General features: G+C 36.5%; 1 protein-coding gene across 1 annotated transcript in view; it reads right to left on the bottom strand.

Annotated features, from left to right (window-relative positions):
• Nucleotides 1–15390, bottom strand: part of LOC107559192 (roundabout homolog 1) — a 296974-nt gene that overhangs the window by 256267 nt on the left and 25317 nt on the right. The window contains exon 3 of the mRNA XM_016242952.1: nt 12037–12173. Coding sequence (XP_016098438.1) covers nt 12037–12130 — 94 coding nt within the window. The 5' untranslated portion in view covers nt 12131–12173. The remainder of the gene's footprint in view (nt 1–12036; nt 12174–15390) is intronic.

The following is a 15390-nucleotide window of genomic DNA, read 5'->3' as shown; positions in this document are numbered from 1 at the left end:
GCAAAGAAAGAAGGCGTAACTTTGATTCTCGCTGTAGTATTGTTACCGCCGCCGCCATGTCGTGGAGACGCTGTGTGTTTTGTTGTGAAAGCGAAACTACTTTGTTTGGCCTTCCAAAAGAGGACACAACTAGAAATCAGTGGTTAAGTTGTATTTACAACACTGCTCCAGAACAATTCAAACCAAATATTTGTGTGTGTGCAACGCATTTTACGGAGGACGAGGACTGTTTCCTGGGAGAGTAGCCTAAAAAGCCGGTGTTCTGACAAATAATGCTGACTCACAGCCTGTAAGTAGGTTTTCATATTTAAAGGATTTGCCACTGATGATTCAAACGTGAGTTTTGAGCAGTGTAGAGTAGCGCTTGTTGTTTGTCGTTTCTCCGATCACAAATGCAGATATGGTTTTATGTTTATGTGGCTCGATACGCCACGCAATGCGTAAAAAGACATTATAATCAGTAATTATGTCACCACTGGATGCAACAAATGCCTCGTTTATAATGGGTTTTAATGTTTTTGTCTCGTCGCTCCGGCCGGGACACACCATCACAGTATGGTGAGGGGCGTAACATTTCCGTCACACGCTTGAGGTATTTGGCCAATCACAACGCACTGGATAGCTGGCCAATCAGAGCACACCTCGCTTTTCAGACTGATGAGCTTGTTGTTTGTCGTTTCTCCGATCACAAATGCAGACATGGTTTTATGTTTATGTGGCTCGATACGCCACGCAATGCGTAAAAAGACAGTATAAGTCATTATAATCAGTAATTATGTCACCACTGGATGCAACAAATGCCTCGTTTATAATGGGTTTTAATGTTTTTGTCTCGTCGCTCCGGCCGGGACACACCATCACAGTATGGTGAGGGGCGTAACATTTCCGTCACACGCTTGAGGTATTTGGCCAATCACAACGCACTGGATAGCTGGCCAATCAGAGCACACCTCGCTTTTCAGACTGATGAGCTTTGTAAAAATCAACGCGTTTCAGAAAGGCGGGGCATAGAGGAGAAACAATAATGTACAGTATGTGGAAAACAATGTTGTTGTTTTTTACCTTAAACCGCATAAACATTTCATTATACCAAATACACAAAATAATGTTTCTTTTTAGCAACATCATGACCCCTTTAAAGGGACAAACAATTTCATTCAAATGATCCTAAGATAACAGCTGTCTAAAAGCAAAAATTAGAAGTGCAATTTCAGTATATTCAGGCTTCCGCAAAAAAAAGAAAACAATATTATATGTGTTTTCAAACCCATAGGATTCTCACTGTAATTTTTTCTTGCCACTCTTCACCATAGTGAACGAGAGAAAAGTGGATGTCGGATTCAGGTAATGGTAGTAGTAGTTTATTTTTATTGTCATGTCAGCATCTAAGACCATCTTCATGGCAAAAAACTGAGTTGGAATTATACAAGAGTTGCATAAACTCAAAATAAAAACCAAATAAACACAAAAATAAAGCAGTTAAAATTATGCAAGATATTTTAAATTAACATGATAAAAAAATCAAAAATCTCTTCTGGTAAAATCTTGGATGTCGAACTCAAAAAAATGCCCCAAAAAGCAGTCCTAGTGAACTGAATCAACTGATTCATTGAAAAGATCCAACTCAAAGAATGATTCGTTAACAATCTACTGGAGAAGATTATCAGCAACAAATAACTTTTTTTTTTTCATGTTTAATTTAAAAGACTTGGAATATAGTGCACAAGTATATGGACCATTTTATAATGCTTTTTTTTAGTCATTGTGGATCTTGACAGTCTTGAAGTTCTTATTCACTTTTATTATATGTGACCCACAAAACCAGTCTTGGGTATATTTTTAGCAATAGCCAAAAAAGCATTGTATGGGTCAAAATGATCGATTTTTCTTTTATGCCAAAAATCATTAGGATATAAGTAAAGATCATGTTCCATGAAGATATTTTGTATATTTATAAAATATAATAGTAAATATATAAAAACTTAATTTTGGATTAGTAATATGCATTGCTAAGAACTTTACAACTTTAAAAGTGATTTTCTCAGTATTTAGATTTTTTTGCACCCTCAGATTCCAGATTTTCAAATAGTTGTATCTCAGCCAAATATAACAAACCATACATCAATGGAAAGCTTATTTATTTAAAAAAAACCTTGACCCTCATGACTGGTTTTGTGGTCCTTGGTCACATATTGAAAAGAGTGGCTAGAATATTCTTAAAAATATATTTTTGTGTTCCACGGAAGTGAAATCGAAAAAAAATTACAATGTTTGTCCACCAACCAGCATAAACAAGCATGGAAAATTATCGATTTTTCTTTTATGCCAAAAATCATTAGGATATAAGTAAAGATCATGTTCCATGAAGATATTTTGTATATTTATAAAATATAATAGTAAATATATAAAAACTTAATTTTGGATTAGTAATATGCATTGCTAAGAACTTTACAACTTTAAAAGTGATTTTCTCAGTATTTAGATTTTTTTGCACCCTCAGATTCCAGATTTTCAAATAGTTGTATCTCAGCCAAATATAACAAACCATACATCAATGGAAAGCTTATTTATTTAAAAAAAACCTTGACCCTCATGACTGGTTTTGTGGTCCTTGGTCACATATTGAAAAGAGTGGCTAGAATATTCTTAAAAATATATTTTTGTGTTCCACGGAAGTGAAATCGAAAAAAAATTACAATGTTTGTCCACCAACCAGCATAAACAAGCATGGAAATTCATGAAGGTCTTTGCATCAGGGTAATAAAAATTCTTTCCAAGCTCTCTCTCATATTCCATAGAGTCTTTCAGATGCATAGAAGGACAAATGCATGCTGGGAAACAGCGAGTGGCACTAAGGATGTGGGCAGAAAATCGCAAATCAAGGCACACACACACAAACTAGCTCTCAAACATAATATTTGGATGAGGCCGAATGGCTTGTAAAGACAAGAAATCTCATTTTCCACCCTGGCACGTAGCCTCATGGATTTCCTATCACAGCCCTGTCTAACCTGTCCGTCCTTTGTTTGCACCGGGTGAGGTCTGATAGAAGACAAAGACACAGACAAAAAAAGCTAATGAAAACCATCTTTCATGGCTTTTAAAGGAATAATTCACTCACAAATGAAAACAGTGTCATTTTTCATGACTTCAGAACACTGCACAAGTTGTATGGACCACTTGTATGATACTTTTGCATCCCTTTTGAAGCTTGAAAGCTCATGAGTGTGAGTAAATGATAACAGAAGGGTCATTTTTAGATGAACTGTCCCTTTAAATATATTACTTTTGAAAGCTCTGACAACAATGACAGATAAACCATGGCAGACACAGAGTCCTGATGCTTTCAAATCAACAATGCATGCTCTATTTTCTGATATTATCAACAGACATATGGAGCTGACTCACGCTGACTGGCTTGGCAAGACCGTTTCGCAGAAGCCGAGAAGTTAAACGAGGAAATTTTCATCACTTTGCTTTGATATTTTGAGTACGATCACAAACCATACTCTTGTGGCGAACAAGTTTCAGGATTTAACGAGTGCGTCATTGCTGTAGACACAACAAATGCTACAAGGAATAAGTCATCATTGCTCCGCAGAGAGCCTGCTGGGAGCTGACAGAGACGGTGAGAGTCCGCAGGGTGTATGTCGATGGAGAGATGGAAAAGAGAAAAATTGTTTGATGGCTGAATATCAGCTTCCATAACGAGATGAGTTAGTGGCTGCTATGAGTGAGTGGCTGCTGCTTTTGGCTGATATGTGTCATATCACATCCAAAAATGATTTTCATCAAATGCTCGACAGGCCAAACTGCAAAGGAGTAAAAAATACATTTAAAAAAAAAGCATGGACGGGTGAAGCAGTCCAATAACCAATTATTTCAAAAGACCTGTATTTGCAAAAAAACAAAAACAAATTGTGGTTGAATGAATGAACCTTTAACATACAAACAGAATTTCAACCCAAGGGATCCAGCATCTTTAATTTTCAAGTTTTTGGAAGAAGTCTCTTATGCTCATCAAGACTGCACTTATTTGATCAAAACAACAGTAAAAGCTGAGTACTATTGTGAAATATTTATTATATTTTAATAAATAACTAAATAAATAACTATTATATATTTGTATATATTTTAAAACAAAAGCTGAATGTTCAGCAGCCATTTCTTATCATTATCAATGTTGAACAGTTGTGCTGCTTAATATTTTTGTGGAAACCGTGATACTTTTTTTTCAGCATTGTTTGATGAATGGAAAGTCCAAATGATCAGCATTTATTTGAAGTATAAATCTTTTGTAACAATGCAAAAATCGTTCCTGTCCTTTTGATCAATTTATTGCATCCATGCTGAATAACAGTAATTTAATTAAAAAAGAAAAAGCTTTTGAACATTAGTGTATCACAGTTTTGTCCACTTTAAGGAGTACAATAGCAAGTAAATATTCACAAGGCTAACAAGCAACAAAACTCCCATTTCGATTTCATGTTATTCAAATATTAACCAACAAATTGAATTCTGTTGGACATTGTCATTTGTATGTATGAGATCATAAAAATAATCTAATATTATCAATGTTTTATCAAATCTGAATCTGTCCAAAGACGCTTTCCACTTCAGATTTCCTCAACCGATTACAAACAGAATTGAATTCCAGGAGAGAACGCATACGAGGCATCTTTCTTGATTATCTAGAAAACTATTAGGATTTCCCAAGATAACTCCAGTGTGTAGGCTGTAAATGTTTGTTCTGTCAGCACTTTAGAAACATAACTGCGGCTCATATTCCTTCATCGTTTTATCCTTTTCTCAATTACAGGAAAGCCTGTGAACTCACTGGTTCTCACAGAGAGATTACCGCACATGAGTCGGGCACTATTAGGTTGCTTTCCTGCTCCTGATTTGCATGTCCATGTCGTAAAGCTGTGTTGGGTTGATCTTAAGGTTGATTCCTGTCAAGACAGGTGGGTATTTCAAAAACCTTTGGATTTTACTAAGGCATGACATAGACATGGCATTACACAATCCTAATGTAGTCGGTCAGAGTCCATATCGTTTAATAAGACTAGATCATAAAGGCCCTTTGATATTAAATGCATGTCTCTAACTCAAGCATCATAAGCTGCTATTTTGCCATTTATTAATCTGTACAGATCATCTAATGTGTCTAATGCACTTCAGTAAACATGACTTGTGCCTGCTGATAGCATCATTTATGCAAGCACTGTTTTGCAAGCACTGCATTGTTTTTCCCTGATTCACTAAAAGAATTGGCAACTCTAGTAATGACAATTACGGTAAAAAAACAAACATTTCATGCATGCACAAATCTCCATCTCTCAGATCCGCGGACCTGCACAGAGTCATCTATATCTACTTTAAAATGCAGATGTAGATGAGTTTGCTTCTTCATTTGAATAGATGAAATAGGAGAAATTTAGCATTAGATCACTTGCTCACCAATTGATCCTCTGCAGTGAATGGGTGCCGTCAGAATAAGAGTCCAAACAGCTGATAAAAACATCACAATAATCCACAAGTAATCTTCACAACTCCATTAACATCAAGCTAAACGCTGCATGTTTGTAAGAAACAAATCCATAAATAAAGGTTCTTGATCTGTTAAAACACCTTTAATGATTAATTTGTTTCTTACAAACATGCAGCTTTTCACTTCCCAAGATATTGGACTGGAGTGGTGTGCATTACTCTCATCACTTGTCGCTTTATCATGTCATGCCGTTAGGACTAAGTGTATACGTGCAAAACACAGAACTTTCCTAATAAACCTGCCAACCTGTAAATATCTTCTATATCAGATGTTTTCCTCACTAAAGGCGCTTGCCTAGTATTTCAGCGCTAAATGACTTTCGTAAAACTTTCTATTTGTTCCCTCTATATTTGTCTATATCAACCCCAGTCCAATCCAATGTGTGTCAATAATGGCCCTGTCTCCGACTAGAGAGAAATGAAAATGGGGCACTGAAATCAACGTTTTTCAAACAAACACAATTACAAGGCAATTTGAAAAGTGCTGTGCAAAGTAATGTTCAATTGCTCTTCTTCAAAGGTGAGGGCCTTTGCGAGAAGCGTTCCCTCAGCTGTATGATTTGTACCCGTCTCATTGGTAAAAAGCTTTCCTGCGCCGTGTGCCAAGAGCGGACATTACCGGTTAAATTACACATCATTTAGGTGAATGGTGTATCTGAACAAGTGGAGACGATGGCTTGGATGAAATCAGACAAACTCGGCTTCTTATTTGAGGTGATTGGTTTATACAACCCTCAGGGGAAAATGGTTTGCTTGGGTAAAAACAAGAACTGGAACAGAACATCGGCAAACATCATTTAAAGAGGCTAAAAATGGTTGTTGTGATTGAATGAGCTAAAACTAAAACAGAGACCATTAGAAAACATTAGGGATGGGTGTAAAACCAAACACTTCTAATGCATTGAGCCATGGTGCTTATGTCGGCGATACAGGTTAAAATCTGGTCACTATTCACTATTCTTCTTTTAATATCTATATATATCTTACTGATCTTATTTAAAAACATCAGGTAAGGCAGTAACAGTTGCATTTTACCTTATGAATAACGAAAAAGACCCTTCGGTCTTGGGTAAAAGGCCCACGTGGGAGCTATAGGGATAGTGTAAATATAGGGACTATAATGATATGGCAATAAATAGTAATAAACAGGAAAGTACCACAGTGATATTGTTGCTATTATAGTGTTTCAGTGGCATTCAGAGAGTATGAGCCGGTCATCAGCGATGTGAATGTATTCTCCTTCAGGCTGTGTTCCAGCCGGCACCTGTTATAAAGTGCTGCGGTCGTCTCGCACAATTGGCCCTGTAATTTCAAAAAAGGTCACAGTGGCTGTGGCGTAATTCAATATTCTTATAGCGCTGTATTAACTGCATATTTAATCACCCAGGGTAGGACACTGACAGAGCGTCCTGGTGTGGCAGGGCAACGGAACATATGCGGACCGAAGTGCTGCTGTCAGCAGCGCATGAGGGATGAGTGCACAGCTCCTTCAAGTGCCTGCTCCCATGATGCACAGCTACGAAATCTGCAGTGTTATACATTCGGTCAGATATCTAGCAATAACCCGTAGTCCACCTGTGTTTTTTTTTTCCTTCTTCAAGGCCCCCTTTTCTCAGTTTCTCATACAGAGGTATAGATATTATAGATATAGATGTATGAAAATGGACAAACAGCTTACAAACCTACAGTGGGTACGGAAAGTATTCAGACCCCCTTAAATTTTTCACTTTTTGTTATATTGCAGCCATTTGCTAAAATCATTTGTTAATTTTTTTCCTCATTAATGTACACACAGCACCCCATATTGACAGAAAAACACAGAATTGTTGAAATTTTTGCAGATTTATTAAAAAAGAAAAACTGAAATATCACATGGTCCTAAGTATTCAGACCCTTTGCTCAGTATTTAGTAGAAGCACCCTTTTGGATAATGTACAGCTAGACAGTCATTATCTCAAAATAAATCTGACAAGGAGGATCAGGATGTGAAGCAGAGGGGTTTTTATCACCCTAAAGCGGGTTATTTTTTGATAGTGACCGACTGACTATACTTACATGCATCAAATAAATATAAATGGAAGGTTAAAATTGTTCTATTAACTGAGAAGACAGAGTCTGCAAAGAGATAAGAGAAATTAAAATACTATAGCTGTGTATAGCAAAGCGACACTGGTGCATAGATGTGCATCTATATCTAGTCTACAGCTATGACACAACACGACACCAGTTTCATCAAAGAAATAAAAGATTGTCAGGTGGTTGAAGAATGCAACCCATCATGCTCAGCTGCACACTGTTCATTGTGTGGCTGCAGCATCTGTTTACAGCTCAGCGGCGGTTCCTGCGCAGCGCATCAGGTGGAGTGAATTGGACTTCAGGCAGGAAGCACCTGGCTCAGCCCTGTTCATTAACGCTGCTATATCGGGCTCCAGCTATCAATGCAGGCTCGCAGCGAGCAAAAGGCATCACCACACGCCTGCTCGCTACTGAAATTACAGCCGCCCCCAACGGCACACAAGAAAAGACCATTAAACCCAGAGAGACGTGCACCAACAGACCGAGCTGACAAGTAAATTGTTTCTAAAGCAGCAGGCAAAGGAATACGGGGAAAGGAGGAGGAACGAAGGGAGATGAGAAGGAGGGAAGGTAAACAAGTGAGGAGAAGGAATCATAACGGACAAGAGTGTGAAGCAATAAAGAGGAAAATGGTTGAATAACAGGGTGATTTGGGGAGGTATCATCCGGGCTGATGTGAATTAGGGAGAAAAAGGCTAGAAACGGAGATACAGAGGACCAAAGAGAGCTTGCTGCAGAAGTCGATCATGATGACTTGCGGGAATAAACTACGCTTTACAGGGAACCAGTGTTAATTTCATTGACTAATCATTTTCGTCAGCGACATTTTTTTCACCGACGACAACGAGACGATAACGAACTACGAACTATAACAAACTCTTTTTGAATGACAAAAACTATGACGCAAATATATTGACATTTTCGTCAACTAATAAAAACGAGATGAAAATGTTAGGGAGGGACGATTTGGGAAGAGATTCATTCAGAACGAATCTGCTGCGTGGTTCAGAGGTTAGATGCGTACATGTGAATTGGCGGGACATAAGCTAATGTACACTTGCTGCACGTCGCATAAAATGTAAAAAAATGTCAATATGTGGGAGCAAGAGAAGAGCAGACATATGGATAATTCTGATGACGCAAGAGAGAACTCAATTCGGTCCGGTTTTCTGAGTGCAGGCACTGAAGCATACACACAGAGAAAGCGCCTCTCACAGTGCGCGAGTACTCTTTTGCATCGCATGAACGGAGAATTACACACAAAATGATGTTGAATTGTCCGTTTTGACAAGTATTCGCGTAAGCACAGTTGATTACGTCTTAAGTGAACGTAAACAGTAGGGAGAACGCGTATCAGTACATTGCATCCATTGCAGCTGTGCATTCGGTTTTAAAGGGATAGCAGCCTAATTTAACAAGTTGCTATAAAGAATGCATAATTAGCCTATATAACCATTGGTATTTCATTAAAAAGAAGACCATGTTCTTGATCTTTATGAGAAGTGGTTTTATTTAATAGTTCACCCACAAAATGAATATTTATATTTGTCTTAGTTTATTCACCCCCATGTAATTTCAAACCCACATGATTTTTTTTTTCTGTGATCACACAATGTGATTTTTGTGTGCGTGTGTGATTTTTTTTTCTACAGTACTGTTCTAAAGTTTGAGGTTGTTAAGATAAAAAAAACATTAATACTTTTATTCAGCAAATACACATTCAATTTATCAAATGTGACAGTAAAGACAATTATAATGCTACAAAGGGTTTGCATTTGAAATAAATGCTGTTCTTTTCACCTTTTTATTCATAAAAGAATCCTGGGGGGGGGGAATGTATCACGGTTTCCACGTATCCAACACTGATAATTAGAGCTGGGTGGTATGACGGTATATGTCGTTACCGCGGAATAGAGGTCTATCGTTAGAGATTTTGCTATATAGTGTATTCCGCGGTATGCAAATATATCTGCGTAACATACTGCTTAAACGTTATATTCCCCTTTGATTGATAAGGAAACATGCATGAATGAGATATTAAAGAATGCTGCACTTGATCGCGTTATTAAGTGCAATATGCAATGAAAAAGAACTCAATGCAGTGCTCGCGCTGACTGACACACACGAAGCACACACTCAGAAATCGCCTCTCTCAGACAGCATGCGATCGCGGATTTGGGACATGCATGATGTTTAAAAAAGTTATTAAGTGCAATAAGCGGTGAAAAAAAGCTCAATCCGCTGCTTGCGCTGACTGACACACAGCCGAAGCGCGCGCACTGAAACCCCTCTCAGACAGCATGCAATCGCGAAAACAGATCTCTTTCCTGTTTTATTGTGCTTGAAGGGTCAAATACGCACACAGATATGACATAATGCCCGTCGTGTGACCTATTCCCGTAAACACAGTCGGTTATGAGTTAAATAAGCGTAAACAGTTGGGTGAAAACTGGATGTGTTTCAGTACATTGGATTGGTCTTAAAAGGACAGCAGCCTTATTTACCTGCTGCTGTCTGTCACTATTAATATTGTTTGATTGATACAGTGAAGACTATGCAGTGTTTTATTTATACACTTCATTCAATGGTGCTCGCGCTGACTGACACACACGAAGCACACACTCAGAAATCGCCTCTCTCAGACAGCATGCGATCGCGGATTTGGGACATGCATGATGTTTAATAAAGTTATTAAGTGCAATAAGCGGTGAAAAAAGCTCAATCCGCTGCTTGCGCTGACTGACACACAGCCGAAGCGCGCGCACTGAAACCCCTCTCAGACAGCATGCAATCGCGAAAACAGATCTCTTTCCTGTTTTATTGTGCTTGAAGGGTCAAATACGCACACAGATATGACATAATGCCCGTCGTGTGACCTATTCCCGTAAACACAGTCGGTTATGAGTTAAATAAGCGTAAACAGTTGGGTGAAAACTGGATGTGTTTCAGTACATTGGATTGGTCTTAAAAGGACAGCAGCCTTATTTACCTGCTGCTGTCTGTCACTATTAATATTGTTTGATTGATACAGTGAAGACTATGCAGTGTTTTATTTATACACTTCATTCAATTTCTGTAATATTTCTTACTACATGTTAAATAAACCTAGCCTACTGTAGCTAAATGAATAAAATGTTTATTTCATATGTATCATATTGTTCTGTTGTGCTTGTAATTTGCTTCTTTTTCTTAATTTTAATAACAAAAATAAAATAAAAATAGCTATATCGAGGTATATATCGTTATCGTGAAATAAAATTTCTCATACCGTGAAATAAGATTTTGGTCATATCGCCCACCCTTACTGATAATAATCAGAAATGTTTCTTGAGCAGCAAATCAGCATATTAGAATGATTTCTGAATTATCATGTGACACTGAAGACTGGAGTAATGATGCTGAAAATTCAGCTTTGCATCACAGGAATAAATTACTTTTTTACATATATTACAACACAAAACTGTAAATTTAAATTGCAATATTTCACAATTATTACTGTATTTTTTTTATCAGATAAATGCAGCTTTGGTGAGTATAAGAAACATTTAAAAATAAATAAATGATTTTATAAAATCGTGCAGACCCTAAACTTTCAAACGGTAGTGTATAATGAAAGTGAATTTGAACAGTCTAACTTTTAAATTCCCAATATAAGTGGTTTATTTGACTCTATAAGACTTTAACTTTGGTTAAATTGAGCTGCACAATACTTGGGAATATAGTGCATATGTCGTATGGACTATTTTTATGGCAATTTTATGGTACATTTTTGTCATTTTGGAGATTCACAGAACCAGCATCCATTTACTTTCATTACAAGAACAGTAAAAGTGACAGTGACAAAAAAAAAAACTTCCTCTAAATCAAGAAAGTCATGTGGGTTTGGTACAACATGAGGCTAAGTAAATGATTTTGAGGTGAACTGTCCCTTTAAAAGCTCATGAGTTCCAATATGACTCATTCAATTTAATGTATCCACTTCGATTCTCAAACCCATGATAAAGGAACACAGTCATATAGCAGTCGCTCCTGACTGATGTCTGTCATTTATCTTGAAATCCTCCTTTCGTTTAACATTATTCATCATTCACCTGAAATAGAGAACCAGTTGACCTGACAGTCCCTTGAATGGTGTCCATCACACAAACAGACAGTTCATCATTCGACTGGAAATACAGTCAAGATGGGAAAAACACACCAGAGCCACACGGGAAAAGCACATAAGCCTGCACTGCAGAATTTAAAAGTCTAGATGTTTCTGTGTTCCCATAAAAATAACTGGGTTTTTTTCAAAGTTCAGATGCAATTAATAGGCTTATGTGTCCTTTCCACGTATCTTGGGAATAACCTGGGAATCCACATCAGAACCTGGGAATAAAATCACAAAACACAGGGCTCATGCATGCTTACCTGGAACCAAAGGACCTTCCGACAGCTCCGACTGGACAAACTGCAGCAAGGTGAAAATGATGAGGACTGTGGTACCTGACCATGTGACCTGCATGATTCTTACAGAGCTGGCATCCCTGGATGTCTCCAAGTTTAATCTAGACAGACCAAGAGAAAAACAAAGGAATGAAATGCTGGGAACTTCTGTTAATGCATTTTTGGATGAGATAATCAATGATTCAGTGAATCATTGACTCAGTTTGACATAAAATATCTAGCTGCAAGGTTGTTATAGTCAACTAAAACTATAGGAATACATTTTTGTTACTTGAAATAATGTTACTGAAAATATTTACAAATTTACGTTTAACTGAATTATTACAAAAATAATTGAATTCAGCTTATTTTACTTTTATTTGTCATTTTCATTTAGTTTAACTAAGTACTAAAATAACTAAAACTAATAAATAATTAATACAAATAAAAAAAAACATTTAATAATGTTGGCGTATTAGTAACAAAAAGAGCATGACAAAAACAACAAAATTACTAAAACTTTTAACCAAAACTAAAGTGAAAACAGAAAATATAAATAAAATCAATTTCAAAATATTAACATAAATATAAACGCATACCAATGATACCAAATAAATATAATTATTACATATTATTATTATTATTGTTTTGCTTAATCAATACAGATGCATTGAATCAAAACAGAAAATGTAGTTATTCAGTCTGGTGTCAACAGACATTCAGATTTAAAGAGGTGAATTTTGTGATACAGAAGACTGAAAGATTAAAAACCCATTCTCTCATGTACCAAACGTATTTGGATCAATGCTCAAGGCTTATATGAAATCTCATGCCCAGTAGGAATATTGCCTGTTGGTTCAAAATGAATCTGTTGGTAACGCTGATCAATCATCTGCAAAATACAAGTGCACTGAGATTGCATGCCAGCCCAGACCGATCTGAAACCCAAAATCAAAGAGTAAGCATCACATCCTTTTGGATGCAATAATATTTTTCAGAGCCGATGAGAACACGCATGACAAAACACAACTGATCCAGAAATATAAAATGACTTTTAGTGGTAAATCTTTTGCAAAGTATGTCATTTTGGTCATGCAATTTATCTTGCTCAACCCAAATCCCTTTTGATTCATTGCACACTTGCTAAATGTAAAATAAAATAAAAATATTAATAAATATATTAAATGAATTATTTAAAATAATTCATTTAAAATGTTATATTTATATAAAATTAATATATTTATATATATATAGATATATATATATATATAAAAAAAAAAATATATATATATATATATATATAGATATATAGATATATATATATATATATATATATATATATATAGATATATATATATATATAAAAAAAAAAATATATATATATATATATATATATAGATATATAGATATATCTATATATATATATATATATTGCAAAGGTAAATACTGAAAGTTTATTTACAGACATCTCTACTTCTCTAAGACACTTCATAATTCTCTTTAACCATAATGGCTTGTTTGTGGTAGACAGAGTAAGCTTGTTGACAGAGAGGCTTTATTCTACTTTCATCATTGGATGCACAGTAAACATTCTCCCGGTCTCCAATTGGACCATTTCCTGGCCACAGAGCTGAAACGGCGGCCTAGAGCTCCGCTATCTTATTGGAGAACCGGCCATCCCATTGTCACAATCATACCTTATCATCCTTTATTTCCCCTAGTGTTCTGGCAGCCTGATAGAATTATTGTGCCTAACAATTGCATAATTTGCATGCCACGATGACAGACGCATTCACTACAAACCGGACGGTCGAGTGTGAGTTGCATTTATTTTTCAGCTCTTGGCGTTTTTTTCCTCATTCCCTCATTCATAAAACACTCAGGTCCGCTTCCTCCAAGTATTCCATGGTGGACACAGGAGGGTCGGATTGAATTCTTCCAGATAATTGTGTCAGATAGGCAGCCTAAAAGCGTCTTTCACAAGCGATCAGATAAACACCCAATTACCAGCGGTGAGATGCCACTGTCGGCGGAGCAGAGGAGCTGCGTTGCACCAAGATGGCCTCCTCACCTGACACTCTGCACCAATGAGTTTAGGCAGAGGAGACAGCTAAGAGTAATTATTCAATTCTGTTGATTAATGAATACAACCATTGAAGATAATGGAAGATTAATGTGTAGGACCTCCTCTTTCCAAATTACATGCACATGGATCAGGCCAATCAGCAACAAACAGACCTGAGCCTACAAAAATCTGTTTTCTATCCTTTTCTCCAGTTTATCTTTGCAAACACATACTTATTTATGAGCAAGAAATGTATGTACATGTATGCAAATGTGAAAAGTAGAGGTAAATTCCAAAACGTTTCAGAAAGATGCCGTGTCAAATTCCAGCCTGAATGAGTCATCCATCTGTCATCTGGATAACAGATCACTATGGATCAACATTTAAAGGAAGAGTTCGCCAAAAAATAAATAAAGTAAAATAAAAATACATCATAATATTTTTATTATTATATAAAATGTATCATATAATGCTGTGTAATAGGATATTCTGCATATAACATATTATAATATATGATAAATAATTTTTAATCATTTTAAATCCAAATTTAATTTTAATTTAAACATATATAACTTAAAATATGTTAACAACTAGTCCATATGAAAGTTAATTTGTTGAGACTGTAATAAAATACTGTAATAAAGACTGTAATCTAATGAGATATTAACAACAATAAAAAATTATTTTAAATTTATAACTTGAAATATGTTAACCACTAGTCCATATGAAAGTTATTTAAAGGGGTCATATGATGCGATTTCAATTTTTAATTTCTCTTTGAAGTGTTACAAGCTCTTGGTGCATAAAGAAGATCTGTAAAGTTGCAAAGACTAAAGTCTCAAATCCAAAGAGATTTTATTCTTTATAAAAGTTAAGAGTCGACCACGCCTACCTAAAACAGCTCGTTCTAACACGCCCCCACATGTCTACGTCACAATGTGGGAAGATTTGCATAACACCGCCCAAATGTTCACGCAAAGAAAGGCGGCGTAACTTTTATTCTCGCTGTAGTATTGTTGTTGCCGCCACCGCCATGTCCAGCCCGGGGTCGTCACATGTTGTTGCCGCAAGCCCGCCGGACGCTCCTTCATCGAATCGGCCGGCCGCACCGTTCTTAAGCCCACCTGCCTCTGCTCACTCTAGCCCTCCGTGTGTTTCGTTGTGAAAGCAAAACTACTTTGTTTGGTCTTCCAAAAGAGGACACGACTAGAAATCAGTGGTTAAGTTGTATTTACAACACTGTTCCAGAACAGTTCAACCCAAATATTCAGATG

This window comes from Sinocyclocheilus grahami, unplaced genomic scaffold (assembly GCF_001515645.1).
Source record: "Sinocyclocheilus grahami isolate Dianchi unplaced genomic scaffold, SAMN03320097.WGS_v1.1 scaffold677.1, whole genome shotgun sequence".
Classification (NCBI taxonomy): domain Eukaryota; kingdom Metazoa; phylum Chordata; class Actinopteri; order Cypriniformes; family Cyprinidae; genus Sinocyclocheilus; species Sinocyclocheilus grahami.
The sequence above is the reverse complement of the archived record's forward strand: the minus strand, read 5'-3'. Positions and strand labels throughout refer to the sequence as shown.